General features: G+C 43.6%; 1 protein-coding gene across 6 annotated transcripts in view; it reads left to right on the forward strand.

The window, feature by feature from the left end:
- Positions 1-13,110: 13,110 nt before the first annotated feature.
- The window catches only part of DACH2 (dachshund family transcription factor 2), a 305,329-nt gene continuing 294,785 nt past the window's right edge, over positions 13,111-23,654 (forward strand). Inside the window, exon 1 of one of the 6 annotated variants that reach the window (XM_077922615.1) lies at positions 13,111-13,960. In XM_077922615.1, coding sequence (XP_077778741.1) covers positions 13,398-13,960 — 563 coding nt within the window. In that variant the 5' untranslated portion in view covers positions 13,111-13,397. The remainder of the gene's footprint in view (positions 13,961-23,654) is intronic. The other 5 variants (XM_028715836.2, XM_077922614.1, XM_028715840.2 and 2 more) reach the window with 5 other exon arrangements.

The following is a 23,654-nucleotide window of genomic DNA, read 5'->3' on the forward strand; positions in this document are numbered from 1 at the left end:
TTGGGCACCGCTCAACAAAATGCACAGGAGGACTAAAAAAAGGTGATGTGATACACACTACCATTTAAGGAAGACCATTAATTCCAGAGTCTTACATTGCCTTTCTGTATCACTGCACAGGAGTTTGGTCCTTTGCCAGGGACTGCTTCTGCATATTTCTCTACAAAAAAGCGGTTGTTTAAATGAGCATAGGTCATTCACAGCAGACTGCAAGCACAGGGATTTTGTGCTCAAGTTTGCCTAACATGCTTCCATTCCACGGTCTTCTACTTATTCTTTGTAAATCTCAGATCGGGCAGCAGTCTAATACCAACTTCCCTGGGGATAAGCCCCAATGAAAGCAATGGGAACATCTTGCTGGCACCCAACAGCTGCCCCTCCTCTTGACCATGTAGGACCTCCCTAACTATCTACATCAGCCTTTGCTAACCTGGTGCTGTCCAGATGTTTTGGACAGCAACTCCTATCAGCCCAAGCAAGCACAGTGCTGGCTGGGGCTGATGGGAGTTGTACTCTAAAATGTCTGGAGCGCACCAAGTTGGAAAAGGCTGCTCTGCATTTTTGTTAGAAGCAGCTGTGTGTGGAGATGAAGGAGACCCACTTTGGATCAGGACTGTGTATTGGGGGGAAAGTTTGTTAAGGATGCTGAAAGGCATTAAGGCAACCCTGTATTGGGAATTTTTTAATGTCTAATGTTTTAATGTCTAATGTTTTACCATTTTTTATGTGCTGTAAGCCACCCAGAGTGGTGGGATATAAATGATAACGTTATTGTTGTTATGAGACCCATAGTAAACCACAGTCCCCTCGATTCTGTGGGGGAGGCCGTTACTGTTAAAGTGGCATAAGGTTGCATTAAATGTATGGTTGTTGATGTGAGTCTAGACCAGTACATGGCTCCCCCCAAATATTCCTGGGAACAATAATTTGTTAATGGTGCTGGGAACTGTAGTTCAGCGAGGAGTAAATTCTAGCTCCAGGATTCTTTGGGGAAATCCATGTGCATTAAATGCATGGTATAGGTGCGATCGGGACGCGGGTGGCGCTGTGGGTTAAACCACAGAGCCTAGGACTTGCCAATTGGAAGGTCGGAGGTTTGAATCCCCGTGATGGGTGAGCTCCCGTTGCTTGGTTCCTGCTCCTGCCAACCTAGCAGTTCGAAAGCACGTCAAAGTGCAAGTAGATAAATAGGTACTGCTCCGGCGGGAAGGTAAACGGTGTTTCTGTGCGCTGCTCTGGTTCGCCAGAAGCGGCTTAGTTATGCTGGCCACATGACCTGGAAGCTGTACGCCGGCTCCCTCAGCCAATAAAGCGAGATGAGCACCGCAACCCCAGAGTCGGCCATGACTGGACCTAATGGTCAGGGGTCCCCTTACCTTTAGAGGTGTGATCACAGACAACGATATTATATGGTCACTGTTGTTCCTGACTTTAAAAAAGAAATGTTTCACATAACAGTTAGTGAAATGTGAATGAGTGGCTCAAGAAATGCATCTTCTCTATTGAAATTACCATCTTGTGCATGCTTACTTAAGAGCATGTCCCACTGAGCTCTGTGAAGCTGACTTCTGATTTGAAGTGCATGAGATTTATCTGATAGGATTTTTTTTTCTTCCTGTGCAAAGTGTTTGTACTTTGACACAACTGCTGAGACTTCCTTACTGCAGAAGTTAGATTTTTCAAGGCATGCTTTCAAAAGAGAGGGAGAGGGAGAGGGAGAGGGAGAGGGAGAGAGAGAGAGAGAGAGAGAGAGAGAGAGAGAGAGAAGAAGGGGAAAGATTGCTTAAAATGGGCACAATCCTATTAAACAAGTGAAATCTTAATTTGTATTTGTATGAAATCAAATGGAGTGAATTATTTGGAGATGATTATAATTGTCATTGTCATCAACATAATCATCATCATTATTTTTTTTTGTAAGTCTAAGTGGCTGATGCAAGATGAATTATTTTAAAATATATATTCCCCCCACATGCCATTGTGATTCTCTCTTGTGGCAATGTGCTTGAAGCTGGTACTTGCTTTCTTCAGCCCCTGAACTTTTCACAATGTAGCTGTCATCTTTTAACAAGCATTTAAAAGGAAAGAGTCTAAGAATGGAAACTATGGTGTTGTTTGTAATTTTTAAAATATTTCCCCATTTTTTAAAAAAATACACTTCATAGCTTCAATTCTGCACAGTTGGGAAACAACAATGTAGAAGTAGGACCTGCAACAAAATGTTTAAGTATCATAGAATCACAGAATTGTAGAAATGGAGGGGACAACAAAGGTCTTCTAGTCCACCCCTCTGCGATGCAGGAATCTTTTTGTCCAGTGTGGGGCTCAAGCCTACAACCCTGAGATTGAGAGTCTCATGATTTGTTGTCTGGAGTTCCAGTCAGCCATGCCCCTTTTAAGGATACTCCATTTCATTCCTTCTCCTTGCACCCAACAGGCAGTTAGTATTCTGCGGCCTCTGGGCATGCTCAGTCCCAAATGCTGCAAACTTTCTTCATAGGGGACTTGCTCCATCCCCTTGACATTTCGATTGCCCTTTTCCCATGAAACTTTTTCGACTATATAATATCCTTTATGAGTTCAGGCTACTTCGGAGTAAATGAAAACAGAATGTGACAAAGAATACCCCTTTTCTATATGTAACAAGAGTGGTTATAGTAGGTGCAGAAGCGTTCAGGTACCATCAGGAACTGATCGCAGAACACCGCTGAAATAATACTTTCCCGGTCTGTCTACAAAGATTATAGCAGAAGGAATCTCTGGACTCCCACATATTGTTGGACTTCAACTCCCATCCACTGCACTAAGCATAACCAATGGCCAGGGGTGATGGGACTTGTAGTCCAATGACCAGAGTGTTGTTTCCCATCCTCTTTGCGTGTTTGCCTTACCACTATGGAGAGGAAAGCAAGCAAGGCGTTTTCTTGCCGCTAGGTGGCAGTGCTTTCGGGTCAGGGGCTGCACGAAATCTAATGGCAGATACAGACAACACGAATTGGGGATTGTATTATGTTTGGCTATCTTGCAAGGGGAGAGAGAGGGGGAAATAGGATGAAAAATGTCTTAGAGAATACCTAACAGTTTTCTGATCGGAAACATTTGCCTCCAGAAATAGAGATATGCACCATTCTTCTTTCTTTCTTCTTCTTGGATGATCACTCACAGCCGAGTAAGATTGTCTTCCGTAAACACGGTTTTAACAATGAGTCTGTAAGTGACTGTGGAGGCCAATTCTGGATCCACACGTCCTTCCACAGTGGGGACATTGGTTTCCAGGCAGGAGTTGATCACGGTGTGGATTTGCCAAGCGTGCCTTCCTCTTAGCACATGGGATCAGGTGTTAAACAGGGTTGTGTTATTGCCCCAACTCTATTCATTATTATGCACCATATATTTAAAACACCCTCTAATAATCCTGGAAACTGTAGTTTGTTAAGAGTGCTGGAAACTGTAGTTCTGTAAGAAGTAAGAAGTACAATTCACAGTATTCTTTGTGGGGAGGGGTGGGGGGGTGTATTAAATGTATGAGGTGTATGCAGTCTCAGCTTCATGTATGGGGATATCATGAAATGATGAAAACTTGTTGCTCCTTATACCCTTTTAAAAAATGACACCCATCCATAAATCTGACATTTACAGAAAAGTTATCAGGATATGTTATATATTATGTTTTTTGCTTTGCTTTTCATATGAGATGGTGGTGATGATACACCAAGAACTGCCTTTCCCCACATGAACCAACCCAAAACCTACCCTCATCAACTGTGTCCCTTATCGTGTGCCCAAATGGAAAATATTACAGGACTCGATGACCCTTGGGGTCCCTTCCAGATCTACAGTTTCTGATTCTATAAACTTTTGCTCTGGAGCAATAATGTTTGGAACATTGCTGTTCTGGAAAAAGTTACACTCCATCTTTGAACATTGCAAGGCACAACTACACTGTGTACTTTTTAGGCTGGATACTTGCGGGATTTTAACCTTGAGTTCAAATGAACACCAACAGCAGCAACTTAACACTGGCTCCTTGTGAGATCTGGAACTCTTGAGTTAACTTTATTGGTTTTGGGTTTTTGCCACAGAATAAGATATATGATTTGTGCTGTTCTTTATCCCCATGGTTCCTTATCATTTTTGCTTTATCTGTCTTTGTAATGCTGTTTATTTTCTTAAAGAGAAAAAAAAATAGAAAAAGAGCATACCAGTGCAAAATATATTTTAAAATCTGATTGCACCCGAGTCAACTAGGACAGAGAAGCACGGCTGCACTCGCCTTTGACAATCTAAAACCCTTCCTTGTTCAGTTCCCCACACCCTCTATCAGTAATTGGCACACAGAATTACTTTGGGGAGCAGAGAACAGAAGCAGCGAAAAGCCCTGAAAGCCCTGAATCATGTCCCAACCTCAACATTGCATCCTCTGCTGCATTACTTATTGATGGCATTTTTAGCACACTTTTCCTGCAAGGAACCCATGGCAAGGCACATTGCCCTGTTCCTCCACCCAGCCCTGTGTACAGCTTGCCTGAGGCTCAGGATGGGAGTCTTGTTAGAATAAAGTAGTAAACTCTTATAAAAAAAAAGCAGCCAGCCCCTGGAGGCCCCCCACCCCATCTCAGCCAGCTTAGCTCTCTGAGGCCCGGGGCAAGTGCACCTGGCTGCCCCCCTCCATGCTCACAACCACTCTGTTCAGAAGGTTAGGCTGCGACAGTGGCTGGACCTACATCTGGAGTTGTTGCAGCAAGAAATGGGAACCATCTTTTCTGTATGTGGCAGGCTGCTGTTACTGAGGCCTGGAACATCTTCTCAAGGTCCGGACCAGCCACCCCAGCTGGTGACTGGCCCTCCAGGACAGGATGTGCTCTAAAAGCCTTGTTCTTTGGGCTGGACCTTTGCCTGAGCAACAGTGGATCTTCTTGGCTGTGGTGTGCCCCTCAGCTCTGATGCACCTCTGACAAGCTGCTTAGGTTTCAGCCCTAACACCATAAGTGGTTTCAAACAGCGTGCTTCCACTAGCACAAGGGCTTTGAGTTGTGCCACAGAACTCCCTTTTCCTTATTCTCTGCCCCCCTCCCAACCCTTTGGAGCAGATCTGGGGAAGACGCAGTGGATGGGGAGCAGGAGTGAAAGCATCTGCCAAGAACATTTTCATTAATCAAGAACGCAAGTCGGAGGTTCGAAGACGATCAGATACTGTCATAATTCTGTCCATAAATTATGCTGACTGGTGATCTGGTGCCATTACTCCCATGACCTGCTGGGCAGCTTCTGGAAAACCAAAGTCTTTGGGCTCCAGGGGAGTATGGTTGCAAAGTTGAAACTTAAAGGCATTGACAGGACACCACCAGGATTGGAGCCTGTGGCATAATTTGACTCAACACGGGAAAGCTCACCTGGCCAGGACAAGGAAAGATTGATAGCTCTTGATTCTGTTGATGGGGGGTGGGTGGGTGCATGGCCGTTCTTAGTTGGTGGAGCAATATGTCTGGTCAATTCCGATAATGCCAACTAGTTATGCCATTCCTGAGCAGTTGGAGCCCAACTTCTTAGGAGCATAAATGGCCACTCAAGAATGAGTGATCACAGGTGCAATAACAGATAGATGGCCATCTGTCACAGATGCTTTCATTTAGGTCCCTGCATTGCAGGAGGTTGGACTAAATGACCCCCAGGTTCCCTTCTAACTGTATGGTTCTACGATTCTGTGATTTTATGATTCTGTTGCACAAACAGAAATCCTAGCACTAGCAAAAACACTTTGTTGATGCCATGAGCAACAGTGATGTAGTGGGGCAGGATTATGGAGAAGGATTGCAGCATTGCCACTTTGTCTATGGCAGGAGTGGTGCTGTCATCAACTGGAGGTTTTTTTTGCCAATATTTTGATCTTGAAGGACGGCATACGGTAGGTTTGCTCAGCAGGCTAGACTCAGACAGTGACTGGCCCAAAGTCAGATAGTGGCATGCCAGGGATGTGAACGTAGGTCTCTACAGCCAAAGTCTGCTAGGCTAAGTAATGATGATGATTATAAAATGTATTACTACTACTACTACTACTACTACTGCTACTACTGCTACTACAATTTATACCACCCTTTATCAAAAGACCTCAGGGCAGTGCACAACATTAAAAACACTGCTTGCCAAATTGTAATTTTATTATGGTTGTGTGATCCTAATAGACTGGCCACTATGCTACGTTTGTGTATTTGAGAGAGAGAGAGAGAAAGAGAGAGAGAGAGAGAGAGAGAAATTTGCAATAGATTTTAACTGTTTTTGTATATGTAACTGCTTTGTATATGTTACTATATTGTAAATCACCTCAGGATGCCTCATGGAAAGTGATTAGTAATACAGTGATACCTTGGGCTAAGAACATAATTCATTCCGGATGTTCGTTCTTAAACTGAACTTTTCTTAACCTGAAGCACCACTTTAGCTAATGTGGCCTCCCACTGCTGCCACGTGATTTCTGTTCTCATCCTGAAGCAAAGTTCTTAACCTGAGGTACTATTTCTGGGTTAGCAGAGTCTGTAACCCGAGGTACCACTGTACATTATTATTATTATTATTATTATTATTATTATTATTATTATACATCCTACCTTTCAGATCCTAATCGAACACTCTAGCTACTACAGGGTCAACACAATGACTGCATTTTTGGATTCCCCTTGGGTGTGTGACTAGGGACTCTGCTTGGGGGCATGGCTAGGTGTGTATAAGGGGAAGCTGTCATACTGAGTGCCTGCACTTCAGACTTTTGAACGACATCGCTGGTGAATAAGGATTCAAATCCAGCTCACCCCAGTCGTAGTTCAACACTCTAACCACCATAGCACACTATCTCTTGTGACAGTGGATGTCAGCATGTAGCTTTTAGCTCTGAGAAGTGCACCCCAGGAACTTTTGCAACACTGCGGTGAATGTTGGTGCTCAAAATGTCATGTGTTGGTTGCCTCTATACACTTGCATGGAATGCAAATCCAACCCCCCCCCCCCACCTTAGCATTCTCCCCACCCCTCCCTTAACATCAACAGAGCTGTCAATCACAAAAGAGCATACCTAACACTTAATAAGGAATGCCACATCTTAGAGACATTAGAAACAGATGTCACTGCATTACTTCACTGCTGATGTATGTAATAGAAATGACACTCTAATTAATTTAATGCAGTATAAAAGGACTGATTATTTATCATGGCTGACAATAAAATTAAGAAAACATTCAATTACAATCAAGAGTAATTCATTATTTATTGATTTTGCATTATGCACATATTAATACAATGCATTTAATTACACAGGAGACGGTATCATTTCTCTATTGACAATCAACCCTTTGAGTCAATTTCATTCCCCACCCCCCAATTTAATTTCAATAGGGAGTTTTAGGATATACTTCTAGCAGTACCAACCTGTGGAATACCAACCTGGTGCCCTCCATATGTTTTAGACTACAACTCCCATCATCCCCAGCCAGCAGATAGGTTGGTGAGGCCAACCGTAAGTATCCCTGTGTGTGGACAGTTAAGTATGTATGCTTGTGTGTGCACATCTCAATGTAGTAGCCTCAGATCTGCATCTTAGCATTGCTAGAGACTGCTGCACGTTCTGAATCTATCACTGTATGGTGCTCATCAGACATAGGGATGGGTTGATCTGTCAGTTTTATTTTTTGCTTAGCTTCTCATCTTTCCACTCTTTGGTTCAGTTTCCCACATTTCTCAGTGAGTTTGTATTTTAAGAAAAAGGGTCTCACAAAAATTCTTCAGTATTTTAATGTGCATTTTGTGTATGTGTTTGCAAACAAATTTGCTGAATATGTATTTTTTTGTATCGCTGGCTGCATACACACTAACAGCTTAAAATGCAGTGAGGTTTCAATTTGCACATTGCTGTAGACACCAGGGTGGGGGTGGGGGGTAGGGATGTCTTCATCCAATGAACACTACCTGTATCCACACACCTTCAGTGCCCAGAACTCCTTTTAATGAAGCTGTCATCTGCACATGTGCAATGGCTGTCTCAGAGGTACACACATCAGCCTTACTGGGAACTGAACGTGGCTTATGTCTTTAAACTGGATGGAAGCCAATTTGAGGGAAAATTAGGCAAAACAACTGTATTGTGCAAGAAACTACAGAATATTTATGGATTTTGACTAACATCACATGTATACAATGATGTGTGCTTTTTAATGCACACTTTCTCATAATGTATGCATTTTTGTACATTGGGGTGGGGTTGGAGGACTGTGTTGCAAAATTTGGAGAAGTGTGGATTTTGAAAGACAGCTGTGTTTTGGTTCATCTATTGTTTCAGTATGAACAACCTAGAGAGGAATTGAACCAAATTTCTCCCCTGCCCTTAGTCTGTTGGGGTAGATTCTGGAGACATGGTCATAGGTAGAGGTCAGACACCATATCAGGTAAACAGAGCTTAAGGGCCATGTTCTGGCTAGTTTTGTTCGAAGCTGCCTACGAGGGGTTTGTTCTTAAAAGCAGCACATAAATTCTTTAAATTAGTAACTCTGGAGATTCCTACTGCACATACATACATGCTATCAATATTTGTGAACCTGATGCCCTCCAGATGTTGTTGGACTACAACTCCCACCAGTCCCAACCAGTGTGTGCTGGGTGGGCGCTGATGTGAGTTGTAGTCCAACAACATCTTGAGGGTATCAGGTCAGCGAAGGCTGTTTGGAATACACAAAAACATTTCTCCCAAATGGGTTGAGGAGAGTGCTTTTACTAGGGACAACTACTTTGGGACATTTCATGGTAAAAAGGCAGCAGTTGGAAGGTACGAGTACAGTGGTACCTCAGGTTACAGATGCTGCAGGTTACAGACTCCGCTAACCCAGAAATAGTACCTCGGGTTAAGAACTTTGCTCAGGATGAGAACAGAAATTGTGCGGCAGTGGCGCGGCAGCAGTGGAAGGCCCCATTAGCTAAGGTGGTACCTCAGGTTAAGAACAGTTTCAGGTTAAGAACTGACCTCCAGAATTAAGTTCTTAACCAGAGGTACCACTGTATTGGGGTCCCAGAAGTTTGCAGTCTCACAAATCCCTCCCCAACACAACTATTCTGTCTGCTATAAAACAAAATCCCAATTACTTGCTCTTTTTGTAGCATGGATGCTGTCAATCCATTTTTAAAAATTATTTGTACTGAAAAGTGCTCCGATATTCCCCCCGATTGCCAATATGAAGCGGAGAGGTTAAAAGTTAGTTTTCGAAAGCTCAAATGGGGAGATATATTAGATTAAGAACTATCAATTGTGATGTGAGGCTGCTGGGCCTCCATTTTGGTGGGAGCCTAAATAAGCTGCCAGACCCAGGAGGCTGCTGTTGAAAAGGGTGCCTTCAGTTCACAGCAGGAGTGGCCAGACTTCAGAACTGCTGAATCTCTCTCTCTCTCTCTCTCTCTCTCTCTCTCTCTCTCTCTCTCTCTGTGTGTGTGTGTGTGTGTGTGTATGAACCTCCAGACCTACCATGCAAAAACTCCCATATTTAATCACTGGCATTTGTAGGTAGAAAGACCCATCTGAAACCCTAAGAGCTACTGTGAATCAGTGTGGACTAGAGGTGTGGTGGGAGAACTCTGGCTTGCATGCCTAATTAAGCCTGATAAGCCACTGTGAGAACAGGATGCTGCACTAGATGGGCCACTGATCTGAACTTGTGGCACCCCAAGATGCTGTTAGATTCCACCTCTCTTTAGGCCCAGCCAGCATGACCAATGGTCAGGGATGATGGGAGCTGTAGTCCAACAACATCAGGGATGATGGGAGCTGTAGTCCAACAACATCAGGAGAACCACAAGTTCCCCTTCCCCTGAATTCTATATTGTGATAGGTAGGTCTGGGTACAGGTTTGAGGAGCCCCTGAACAATGTGCCCCCTTCTCCATCAGTGAGCGCTGACAGACTTACCTGGTGGCAATGGGGCAGCAGTATTTTTAACCAACATTTTCACTTCTCTCAAGAGTCCAAAGTGATGCATAATCTGGGGGAATTAAGATGGCACCTGGAGCCAGGGGCCCAATCCTTTTTATTGTGCATTCATGATGATTTGTGCCCATGATCATGACTGCAACTGGAGCGGTTGTACACGATCCTGCTTTCAACACTGTTCATGCTTTCAGGGCAGGAACATTTCAGGGTTCATGGCAGACCTATAGCTTCATTTCCAACTGGTGCATTTCTGCTGAAATCCTGTAACTTTTCATACGGCAGATGTTCCAGGTGTATGTCCTTTTTTTTGCTGGTGCAAGAGTGTCCCTCCAGGTGACAATAATGCAATAACATTGGGGAAGCATCGCAGGGCAACTAACAAAGCAGAATGAGGTGTGGATGGTCCAGTATAAACCCACCAGAAATGCACTCTTATTGTGTCCTTGTAAAGGACAGCAAACCATGATCTCTGATTGCTTGGCTCATCCTTACCTGTCAACACAGTCAATACACGAAAGAGTCAGAGTATTTTTAAAGCTGCCAATATATTAAAACTGGGTCATATGTTGGAGCATCTTTGTTTTACCCTGAGAAATTATGGGAAATAATCCTGCAGACTAATGTAGTCAGCTCTTCCATGCTCAGGTGAGCTGGGCCATCGCCTGGTATTAATTCACAAACCTTGAGCCTTTCCTTAGAGTAAGTGCAGTTCCCTTCTCCATGGATAGTCGCTTCTCAAGGGTACTGTTTTTTACTACAGCCTTTATGATTTTATATTGCTGCATGCCACTCTAACATGCAGGGTGGGAGGGAGTTGGGGGGGGGGTGATGCGCAAGACTTCATCTGGCCTTGCAAAAACTCAGCCTTATTTAGAAATATATTTAGCCTATGGAAGGCATTACAGTCCAAAGCTGGGGAGGGGGGTAAATCCCAGAGAGTGGAATTTGATAGTCTCATTAATCTGCAAGCAAAAATTCCTTGAAAGGGAGGAAAGGAAGGAAAACAACAACAATGCAAAACCTATAAATCAGATTTATATTTCCTGCTCAAAGACCTTTGCATGTTTTTGTTTTTGTTGTTTGCAGCTGAAGATACAAACCTTAAAAGTGGATGGAACATAAGAAGAGGGACAAAATCCTTTGGCTGGCCAGGAATTCTTCGGAATGTTTGAACTCACTATCTCTCAGCTTTTGTTCTCTCTCTTTCTCTCTTGGGAAATGGGGGTGTCACAATGACCTCCCTTGGTGTGTTATTGTGAAGATGAATGATAGAATGGCTGCAATGTAGCTTTGGAATCCTAAACCCAGGGGTACATTGCACTGAAGGTGGGAGGTCTAGTAGGTGCAAGGGCAGAGTAATCTTAAAAGGGGCTAGGGAGGAACAGGAGTAGCAGGATCTGACAGTTTCAGTTTTATCCATTTCTCATTTTACATTCTGTTCTCCACATTTCTGCAGCAATTACTATTACTATATTATTAAAACCCTTATGAAAACTCATTAGCATTTTTAGTGCTGATTCCTCCCTAAAAACACATTTTTGTATGCTGTTCTCCCTAATGTACACTTTTTGCAAGCAATTTCCCAAAACATAATGCATTTGGAGTGTTATTTTCACTAGTATCTTCATTTTTATGCACACTTTCCCCAAATATGTGCATTTTGGGTAAAAGTTGGTTGATTGGAAATCTGCATTGCTACATTTATATAAGTTTGGATTTTGGTTCACATACTGTTTTGGAAACTGTGAATTTGAAAGATTTGCTTGTATATGAGTACTGTATCAAATTTCTGCCCCATTCCTTCCTTCATAGAGTGGTAAATTCACCAGTGCACCCGCACTCCTGCTGTTTCCTGAACTACAACTCCCATCTGCTTCACGCAGTTAACACAGCAAATGCTATACAGGGATAATGGGAGTTGTAGTTCAGCAACATCTGGAGGGACAAAGATTCCCTTCATCTGAGCTAAACAAAGAGTTCTAGTGAACTAAAAAATATTGCTAATGATTTGGCAATATTTCGGTTGGTCTTAATAAATGTAGTTTGATAGTGTGGTTTTGGGATTAACATAATGAAAAAAAAGTCCAACCTATTTACTTACAGCACAATCTTGCTCATGTTTACTCAAATGCAAGTCCTGGTTCCAGGGTATGGTTTGAGGCTACTACCTTAATAAAGCCAAGTAAGTCTGGGTCTGGTCAGGATGGGAGACCACTAGTGAACCACATCTTCTGGATGGTTCAGTTGGCTAGGGCATCGTACGGATAACGCCCAGGCTGCAGGTTTGATCCCTATATGGAACTGCATATTCATGCATTGCGGGGGCGGGGGTGGACTAGATGATTCTCAGGGTCCCTTCTAACTCTATGATTCTATGTATGTATGTAGGCTTGGGTGGTAGGTAATAAATAATAAATAAATGTAATAATAAATGCAATAAATGTATAGGTGTATACAGTATACATATTGTGTTCGAGGGTGCTTTGTCCCCGGTAAACGTGGCACAGGATTTCAGAATTGTAGCAGTTGTGCGCTGAGTGAGTACTCAGAAAGTTAACTCCTAGGTTAAGCGTGCACGAGGCGGCAGCTCTCCGTATCTCGCATCTCTCAGTCGGATGCCCACTGAGCGAGATCCTCGGCGGGGGGTCGCCCTCGCAGGATCAGGCTGCAGCTGTTGCGCACTTGGCTCAGAAATCCAGTTGAAAATTCAAGCGCGCTCGCGGCTTTATTTCCCAGTCACCTGTGCCTTTGGTCGGGGGAGCGCGCAAACTTCCCCGCCACCACACCTCAAGTTTTAACTTTCTTTCCTGCCCCCCCCCCGCCCCATCTCTCGCCGCGGTTTTCTCTTTCTCTAAGTCATAAAAGGTTTACCCTCGCCCCACCTCACTCCCGCAGCTAGAACGCTCAGCCCTTTTCCAAAAAAACGCAACCTCGGGTCGCAAACTCTCTTCCACTTTCCCTTTCCCTCCTCCCGCAGCTGGGTGGGAACGGTACCCTCCTCTTGATGCGTCCCGGCGCTCCATTCACAGGTACCCAACGCTCGGGGGCAAGGGAGAGAGGGCCCCGCCCCGCCCCGCCTCGCCTCCCTCTCCACCCTTAGCCAGTGGCTGGCGGCCAGGCTGAGACCCCGACGCGTCGCATTGGCCGCCGGCCGCTGCCGCTCCGCGCTCCTCCTCCGCCCCTTCGCTGGGAAGTGGGAGGCGACTCCGCGAGCGGCTGGGTCGTGGGAGTGCGCGCGGGGTGTTTTTTCCCTCCCCTCTCCCCCACTTCTTCCCCTTTCTCTCCTCTCTCGCTCCGCGTCTCCGTCTCCTCCGTTTCCCCGAGTGTTGCAAACAGTTTCGGGTGGAAAAGTGGAGCCGGCAAGGTTGGATACTGTAGCTGCCGGCGCCGCTGCCGCCGCCGCCGATGATCCAGGCGCCCGGGGCGGAGTAGAAAGCATGGCCGTGTCTTCTCCCCCGATTATCCCGGCAACTTCGAGCGGCGGCGGCGGCAGCGGGGGCAGCGGCGGCACCGGCAGCGCCAGCACCGCCGCTAGCGCTGGGGGCTTGTTCCGGGCGGACGCGCTCTATCCCTCCAGCCCGTCGGAGTCCCCGCGCCTGACGAGCAGCCTCATCCACAGCTTCATCGCCAGCACCGCCAACGCCGCCACTGGCGTGCCGGGCAGCGGAGCTGGAGCAGGAGGTGGTGGCGGCGGCGGCGGCGGCGGGAACGAGTGCAAGATGGTCGACCTGCACGGGGTGAAGGTGGCTTCATTCCTGGTGGACGGGCAGGAGCTGATTTGCCTGCCGCAGGTCTTCGACCTCTTCCTCAAGCACCTGGTCGGAGGGCTGCACACCGTCTACACCAAACTCAAGAGGCTGGACATCGCGCCCGTGGTGTGCACCGTGGAGCAAGTGCGTATCCTGCGCGGGCTGGGCGCCATCCAGCCCGGCGTCAACCGCTGCAAACTCATCACGCGGAAGGACTTCGAAACTTTGTACAACGACTGCACCAATGCCAGGTGAGAGAGAGAGAAAGAGCGCGTGCGTGCGTGCGTGGGTTTGTGCCTGTGAGGGGTGTATTTTTTTGGGGGGGGGGGCGACATAGGATATGGCGGTTCAGGCCTCCCCCTCCACCGGGGTCCCGACCGTAGTGAGGAGCAGAGAGGTCCGAGTCCCTCCTGCCGCGGCTCCCTTCCCTGCAAAAACCGGGTCCGTTTGAGGGAAGCGCCCCTTTCCGTGTATGAGTAGGACATCGAAAGTATCCCAAGTGCTTAGCTCGTTGTCTTCCTGAAGCTGAATGGATGTTGCGTGCTTCTTTTTCTTTTTAAAATCACCCGCTTTTTTATTTGGGAACAAATCCCGTTAGGTTTCTGTGATGCTTCCTTTAAAAAGTAGGGTACGCTGCCCCCCCCCCTTGCATCAGATCACAGTTCTGTATAAATCCGACATCCATCTAATTGCAAAGTCCTAGGGCAGGTCAAGAAGAGAATTGTGTTTTGAATATCCCACGTGTGCGCAAAAAAGTTTTAAGCCCTGTCCAATTTGCTTGTAACAGGAAAATGAGGGAGTAAGGAACCACTGATGTGAGAGATGCAAACAGGTCTTTGTGAAGTGCAACTTGCTTGGGTTTTGATTAAGAAAGAAAAAAGTTTATTTGGAAGGGAATGAGGGAGTTATTTTAAAACGCTTTGGAAGGGACTTGCCTGAGGAGTTGCAATTAAAATCAGTGGGCCGGGGGTGGAGGGTGGGTTGGAACCTTAAGCAAACTTCTGAAAGTTTAACCACATTGTAAGTGATAGGAGTTGGTAGGGAAGCATGTGCTCCTCATCACTGATGATTTGGGGTAGATTTGAGCAGACCTACTTGGACATTAGGCTCACAGAAATCCTAAGTGGGGCTTGTTTGCGTGGAAGCGAACAAGCTGCAGCTGTAAGCAAACTTATTTAGGAGTGAATTAGGTTGCAACTGTAGACAATCTTAGTCAGGAGTACTGCTTATCAAAATTGGTCAGATTTGACCCAGTACATCTAATGCTTAGTAGGTGTTCAGACAAATGCATTTATCACAGGTGCCCCGTGCTGGGTGCTGTTATCTTACCTGCAACTGAGTGGGAAACACTGGGATGTATGGCCAATTCACACATTATGTTGGACACTGGTTCTGTGGGTAGTATCCTAGTACCTGTATATAAATGACGGGTTTTATATTTGCCTGGTGATCAATATTACGCACTTTGGTAGGAAAATTCTCCAAGGGTAGAAAAATTTTCCGAGAGGAAATACTTAGCATCAGCAATATAGTTCTTTGAACATCACTGGGTGCACTTAGAGGAATATCTTGTTGATTTCAGCAAGCTTTACAGTACTTCCAACTGCGGGCATTTAAAGAGTGGTTGTTTAAAACTTAGCTTCCTTGAAAGTAAGCTATTTTGATTGGGACAAGCAGATTTTGTTTCCCCAAGCAAATAGCGTTAGGAGTAGGGGATTTAGGATGCGCTTACCAGGAAGTACGTTCAAACGAAAGGAATGCAACTTTTATATCTCTAAAAAGTGGTAAAGTTTTCAACATTGAGGGCCAGCCTCTTGCTTTTGATAATGAAACCCTATTTGTGTCTACCCAGAAGTAGCTCCCATTCAGCTCAATGGGACTTGCATTCAGATAGAGTGTGCATAAGATCACAGCCTAACAGTGCAGTCAGGCGTGAATCCCATTGAATTCAATAGGTCTTGTTCCCAGGTAAGTGGTTATCTGATTGCAGCCCTTATGATGCAATAATTAGCATGTTATATTAGGAACATGTGTATTTAGGGTTTCAGCTTAAACGAACCAGCAGGTGAGCATACCTGCAGCTGAGTTTTAGGAAAAGTAGCTGCAGGAGCTGTGAGATGCTTCCTGGCTTCATTTTGTTTTTCCTGACAAGTTTTTGTCAGTGGGGAGGGTCCCCCTCCCTATCTCCTTTATCCTGTTCATCATTTCAGGATAAATTCAACATGGATCGTTCTTTTTCCTTCTGCCACATTTTTCTTAGTTTTGTATAGTGTGTGGTTTGAACGCCTGCCCTGCCAGGTAGCATTATTGGGGTATAAGCAACTAAAAGCCCTGGGGGCACCTTGGTGTCTGCTGTCATGTACCCTTGGTGCAGTAGGTGAAATGGTCTGGCAGGCTAGGGAGTCTCTCTTTGTATTCATCCCCCCCACCCAAAAAATTGCACCAATTTCTCTGTGTTGTAAGATTCCAAACATGGCGCAAAGTTTGTCAGTCCAGAATCTGAAATTTGTGGGTGCTTCTTCCCTGTCAGTGAAAGTCTTATTGGACCAGCTCTGCCTGGTGTAGACCCCCATATGGTCTCTTCAAATCACTGACCCTAAATCTCATTGACCCTAAATCTTCTGTCCTCATTAGGTTGCTCTTTGCCCAAAGGAGATTGTGGCTGAATTACATTATGCAAAGAAGTGTGTCCAAACTTTTCCTAATAGTGATAGAATATACGGGGTTGAGATGTTCATGTATCTGGTATCCTTGTCCAGAGAATAACAAGGTTCACAGTTGTGGAGAATGTTAAAAGGAGAGAACTGCGTTTTTCAAATGTGTAGTAATAAATTTCTTTCTTTTTCTTTTGCAATTGTTTGGCAATCATTTTTGCAATAGTTTTAACGTGCATGAAAGGATATACGGTACTTCTTTGCATCAAAACAGCACACACATACTTCATCTTCCTCTGAAGATGAAGAAAGTTCCCTGTTAGATATTATTTTCTGTGAAACTTTACCTTGCTAGGATCTTGCTAGAGGTTGTGAACATAACTTGTGATGCTGAAGCAGTTCATTAGTGCAGCAAATGAAGTGGGGGGAAATTCACAAGAGAGCATTGTGAGATAGGAACCTAAGAACTGAAGGAGAGTTTATAGACTAACTGTTGCTTAGCATAATTCTGGAGCAGTATCATGAGCTAGTTAGCCCAGTGAGTTAGGAGGGTCTGTTCTGTCGTCTCCTTTGGAACTGTTTAAAAGCAGCTCAGGTCCAGGAAACTGAAGAAGCTTCTTCAAATTTTAGGGTGGTTAATTCCATTATTAATTGATAAAGAAATGCATGCAATGTAAGCAAGAATCTTCAGGACTCTATGATGAAAATAAATAAATAAAAGCTTGCATTGGATCCTAAAACCTGAAACTATTAAATAATTTTTATTAGATTCCTCCCCACTCCCATCTTCTTCTGTAGGGAAGGACCTGCATTAAAAACCTATTATAACATTTGCACATGAGCAAATAAAGCATGTGTTAGTTGAAAAAACCACATGGCAGTTTGATTAGGTCTATTGTGACTCATTGTGAGGTAAATGTTGTGCAACTTTTTTGTCCGCAATAGGAGCCTGGTGGTTGGTTACATGTTACTATAGGAAAGTGCTGATCTTACGTACAAAAGTGGGACTTGGATAAAACACGTTCTGCACTTGCTGGGGAAGTGTCCTACTCCCTTAGAAACTGATAATTTCTGCAAGACTAGGCTCTTGATCATCACATGTTAATTGTCGGTTTGGCAACAGGTAAAATTCTAGAGCTGCACAGAGCCCTTAACTCTTGCTCACATCCGTATCTATTCAGTAATTTAGGTGCGTATGTGACGGAACAAATTCTACTTCGGGGTTGATTATATGACTATATGCAAAGTCTGAGGTTCAAACAAATGGAGAACATTGCATATAAAATGTCTAGCTTTTATTTAGCAGGTGAAATCTACTTACACACTAAGTAACTCAAAATCATGATCTGATCTACTCACCCAAAGGTGGTCTCCCATGCCAAATACAAACTGCTTGGTGACTCTCAAATCAATTTGTGATATGGCGGGCGGGCGGGCAGGGGGTCTGTTTCAAGAATAAAGAGTTTAAAATTTCGCAGGTTGGCTCAAATTCCTGGGTAGTTCTTTAGATTGAGGGATGCAGACTTCAGGCTTGCAGGACTTTCTTGGTGTTTTACTAGAATTCTGAAATCTCCCAACTGTAGTCAAGTGCAGCATACAAGCACTTTGAAATAAAACAATTCTGAGCCCAGGGTTTTCTTTTAAGTACGGAATTCAAGGGAGCTTTTGGTTCACTCTGAGTTACTCCTACCTTCCTTCCTTCCTTCATTTCACAGTACTTTTTCGGGAGAAGGGGGAAAAGTTTTTTTGTTGCTGTCCTTGCTAAACAATTAAGAGACAGGAATCTTTGCAGGTCCAATATAAATTAGAAGGTCTACCAGTAGATTTACTGTCCTGCCTGCTTAAGACCCGGTTCCTGGTTCTTAATTTTGTGTCCGGCACCATGCTAGTTGACCACTGCCCTTCGTTAACAGGGCAGCACATTTTGCTGACAACATAACTGCAAAAAATCCAGTGGGAATTGCAAAGTTCTTAACAAACGTCTTTTGACATTCTTGGGTCCAGTTGGCACTGAGTGGGAGATGGGCTCTTTAAGCCATTGCCAAAAGCTGCTGGAGGGGAGTTATGAAATCGGGTGTAATAATGGATAAATCTGATGGGGCAGCCTGACAGCAAAAGGCTTGGAAGCATGGAGAAACATAAAATGTGAATATGGGAGAGCTATTTGCGCAGCAGATAGGGAATACAGAGATAGGGGAAAACAGTTGCTGCCTCCCAAAGTGAAACAGGAAAAACTCAAAACTGTTATGTGTGTTTTGCCAGTTAGATTTTTTCAAGTCTGCTCCTACAGCTAACTCAGTGGCCCTTGTAGCTATTATTTCTAATGGTTTCTGCTTTCTGCTTAATTTCAACTCTCTGATCAAGTTGTTCTGATAGCAATTCTCAATCTTGCTGGAAATGAATTACTGCATTTTTATATTAATCATCCTGTGAGATACTTGTTTTCAGTTTTGACTCAGCCACCAGATCAAATGAATCCATCCATCAAAACAAATCTACTTCAGATTTTGATTGCAGATCTGTGTCATTACATGTGTGGATCATATGTACTACAATTTTCTCTTATGTCAACATTTCTGAGTTAGATCCACACATATAAGATGAATACAACAGTTTCCTCTTGCAGGGTCACCTACACTAATTCAGTGCCTGCACCTGGAAGGTTGTCAAGATGATATTACTGAGCAGGTGGGATAATTTTTTCCTGTATGCATTCTTCAAAAATATTGCTCAGTCATTGCACAAGTCAAGTTATGGGCTGTTTCGCTCACCAGTCACCACCACAACAAAAAAAGTTACAGCCACTTCAGATTGCCCTGATATAATGTCAGCTTCAGTGGGGGTTTGAAAAGCTGTTTTGAAGTTTCACATCCTTTTCGTGCAGCAGGATGAAATATTAAACAGGAGTACCTTAAGCTAAGCCAAGGGAGAAATGTTTCCTTATGTGTCTCTTTGATTTTTAAAGTGGAACTCAGCTACTGAATTTGTGACAAACTATAGCAAGCATCTCATGCACTCAGATCTTGAGTGTTCCATGGAAGTCCTGCTGAAAACATACACTGCTATAATTTAACGTTGGGGAAAGGCCGCAGCTCAGTGCTAGAGCATCTGCTTTGCAGAAGGTTCCAGGTTCTACACCCAGTGTCTCCAGGTAAGATGACGAGAGACTCTCGCCTGCTGGGATCTGGTGCCAGTCTGTGTTGGAAGTATTGAGCTAGATGGACCAGTGGTCTGACTCAGAATAAGGTGCTGCTTATGTGTTAGGATTTCAGACAATGATAATCTGCTTATGTACCCATATATTTGTGTGAGCACATGCAGCTTTTGGAGATGGCAGGAATATAATTTTGTGCATGTATTTCTAGAGTTGTCTCAAATCCCACCAGTCAGCATGTTGTTTATTATTCTCACCTCTTATCACCAATGGCAAGGTGGGTAAGGTCATGTGTTCGGCTGAAATATATTGTACATGCTTAATTAGAAGTCAGCCCCATTGAGTTCTGAGTAGATATGTATAGGATCGCACTGCAAGAAGTTTCTTACTTGCAGCCTGAATTTTAGAATCAGTGTTAGAAGAAACTTTTCTCACATAAGCAAAGAAGGGTGATTGGTAGAATAGAGACTGTAAATTAGCTAACAAGTTTTACAAAGAACGTTGTAAATGTTAAACCTTTCGCTCTTTTACCCTCCAAATAACGGGGAAGCATTGTTAAAAACAAACACCAAGAAACTCCCCTGAATATGGCCTGTACACACTTTATTCTATCTGTTCCTAGTTGTAGGGTCTGTTAAAAGGAGTCCAGTAAAGTTGCTGGGGTTTTTTTTTATGAGAAAAACAATGTCAGAGTTATAATTCCAGGACTTATGCGCCACTCTATAGATTTCAATGCAAACATTGTTTGTCAATGCTCACTTAAATAAATTGCATGCTTCTCCCTACATAAATTGTCAGCAGGGATTTAAACTTGCTCCAAGCTGTATGTGGAAAGTGTTAATTTTGCTGGTTTGGGCACGGATGTGAATTTGGGGGTGGCAGTCTTGGGGTCATGTAATGCAGTGGCTAAGAAGTGAGCCTTCAGTTCAATTCTTTAACCTGCCGCAAATTAGCCTTGTGGCTTTAGGAAACCACTGTCCTCTTACTCTCCACCTCTTACCATTTGTAAGATGGGAATATTAATACTGAAAGGCCTTACAGTGGTGGTCAAATTATGAGAAGGAAAGCTGATGCTTAATACATCCCGGGAAACTTCTCTGTACTAGCCATATTATTCTCCCTCCGTAGCATTTGAAATACAGTAGCAAAAAGGGCCAGTATAAAAGACAACACGATTAGTTTTGTTCTGCCTTTTCCCCCAAATTTGAGCACCATATTACACGTATATTGGAATCAATGTGTGTGAAACATCTTGAACCCTGAATATACACTATAGAAATGCTTTGCATAGTTAGTAGCATTATTTTACCAGCATATGTATAAGCTTATTCACCAATTCTCACTGAAATTAATAAGATTTACTTCCTAGTAAATATGTTTAGGATTGCAGCCTACGTGTCTAGAGACATGGAGAAAGAGCCCCCCCCCAATTCTCTTATGAGAAATTATCAATACTTTATAAAACTGTTTCTCTCTCTCTCTCTCTATATATATATATCTCCAGAGATTTAATGTGCTTCAGTGTGTGCATTTCAGAACAGTTTTGGCATTTGTTTGCCTTCAGCACACTGAATATCTTACTGGCTCATTGATAAAGAAATCTAATTTGAAGGAACAGTGATTTAAAACAAATCTTGTAATTTCTGAGAGCTCTAGATTTCTCCAGCTGCAGATGAAATGCTTTCCCCCCTGAACGGGAAATGTTCGTACGTTTCCATTAGATGTTTGAGTTTTTATGGAAGCAATTTCTTCACAAACTCTCCCTACCACCTCCTCTCTCTTCCCCCTCCCCAAAATACGGCATTCTGTGCTCCTGGAGCCAAAGCAAAATAATTAGGCATTAATGATGTTCTCGCCACATATTCAAAAGGTCTTTGGAAGCGTTTTCCCCTCTCCCCGCATCTCTTTTTCTCCTTTTCACCATCTCAACCTGCAGAAGAACTCTTCAGCGTCACTTCAAATCCGACAATTCTGAAAAGATGTAGGGATCAGAACGCGCACACTTTTAAAACTCATTGGCTCTGGCAAGGGAAATTGAGCATTTGCACCCAATAAGCCTGATTGTGGAACTGAATGCAAATTGTGTTTTGATTTATCTCTTTTTCGCTCCCCCCCCTCCATTTGAATTGATCTTGCATTAATTTTGCCAAGCAGCTCTGTGAGGCTGCAGATGTTGCCCTGTGTTTAATAAATCAACGAGACGGATCTGAATGAATCACTTCAGATGGATTCTCTGCTCGGTTTGATGTCTAGATGTTATTCTTAGCTTGTTATCGTGACAGATGCATTAATGTTCCCATACACTGCCAGCAATGTCAAAGAGATTGAAGCTTTTAAAGTGGCGGTAACCTCTCTCCCCCTCCCTCCCTCCCTCTCTCCAGGTTTTCTAATGGGGAAAAAAACTCACAATTTTTCCTCCAGAAAACCCCAAAACAGTATTTTTAGGAAGAGGACGAAACCATAAGTAAAGCCATAAACTTAACTGTGGCGTAAGATGATTCTGGAGGGTGGGTGAAGAAGGGGAATTAACCTCTTGATTAGCCAGCAAGTCAGGGTTAAATTTGTAAGAATTTATTTCTGAATGATTAATTATTGCACAATGGCAGAAATCAATATATGTATCTAAATATAGCACAAGGTCTTTTAATAGCGTAACCATTTTCTCAACATTAATATTTCATTGCAAAAGGAAAAGGAGGAGGAAAAAAAAAAGTATGACCAGGATAAGTAATATAAGATTAAGTATGTTGAAAATGAAAATGTTTGAAAACAGAACTAAATTGATTGCTTTTGTTGCCGTGGCTGAGGGTGGGCTTTTCTCATTTTGGAGGTGGGGGTTAATTCAGTTGGACTTGACATTTCTTAGGTTGCTTCTCTTGAATCCATCAATTTTACACTAATTTAAAACGGTCTCACACACGCACCAATACCTTGGTTGGAAATGAATGAACATTTGTTGACTGGCACATTCTGGTAACTTTTCGTACAGAAGTAGCACTTGGGATCACAGATCATAAAGTTGCGTAAAGTACCCTGACGGCTGCTGCTTTTTTAACAGAGCATGCTATTTTAAATTCTAAACATGCTGGTGGAAAAGGAAAGATATCTTGGTTATTGCACTGTAGCATTTCACCCTAGCGTACTAAATTCAATTTATTACCTGGCTTATAATATTTTAATGGCCTCTTCGGACCCCCTGCCACCCCCACAACCCTTATGACTGACATATGAGGAACTAGTACTTTGTATGGGATCTGTTTCTGTCTGCGTTAAGGGTTTTAGAATGTTATTCAGCCATAGTTGAACACTTTTAAATCCCGTTAATTTCAAGGGGGGATTAGGCATGCACTTCAGTCCATCTCCTACTGAAATTGATGGGGCTTAAAAAGTGTTCATAGTTGGCTGGATCATGCCCTTAGTGCCCTGCCAAATGATGTGGGAGGGAAAAAATTCTAGTGCTTTATTTTTCTATGGCAAATTTTATATTTAAAATAAGTTTATTAGGAACAACAAATGGGTGCTGATTTCAAATGTGATATTAAGGCAGTCTGACAGTTTCGAAAGCACTTGTAGGTTTGTTTATTAAACACAGTAGAAGTAAAACAAACATGCTGAATTAAATTTGTAATTAACATGGAATCCAATAACTACTGGTTGCACTTTCACCCAACACTTAGCCACGCTGGCTGAGTATGGTGGGGATTGTAATCCAAAAAAATATGGAGGGCACCAGGTTGGCAATGTCTGATTTAAAACTCTAGGTTGTTCAGCAAACTGTGAGCCGTCTTACAGGCAAAGGAACTATGGCTAGATGCTCCAAAGCAGGGGTCAGCAAACTTTTTCAGCAGGGGGCTGATCCACTGTCCCTCAGACCTTGTAGAGGGCTGGACTATATTTTTTTTTGGGGGGGGGGAATGAACAAATTCCTATGCCCCACAAATAACCCAGAGATGCATTTTAAATAAAAGGACACATTCTATTCATGTAAAAACATGCTGATTCCCGGACTGTCCACGGGCCGGATTTAGAAGGCGATTGGGCTGGATCTGGCCCCCGGGCCTTAGTTTGCCTACCCATGCTCCAAAGACTGGGTCACTTTCCTGCTTCTCTTCCATAGCTTGATGAGCATTTGGAGTT

The sequence above is a fragment of the Podarcis muralis genome, chromosome Z (genome assembly GCF_964188315.1).
Source record: "Podarcis muralis chromosome Z, rPodMur119.hap1.1, whole genome shotgun sequence".
Lineage (NCBI taxonomy): Eukaryota > Metazoa > Chordata > Lepidosauria > Squamata > Lacertidae > Podarcis > Podarcis muralis.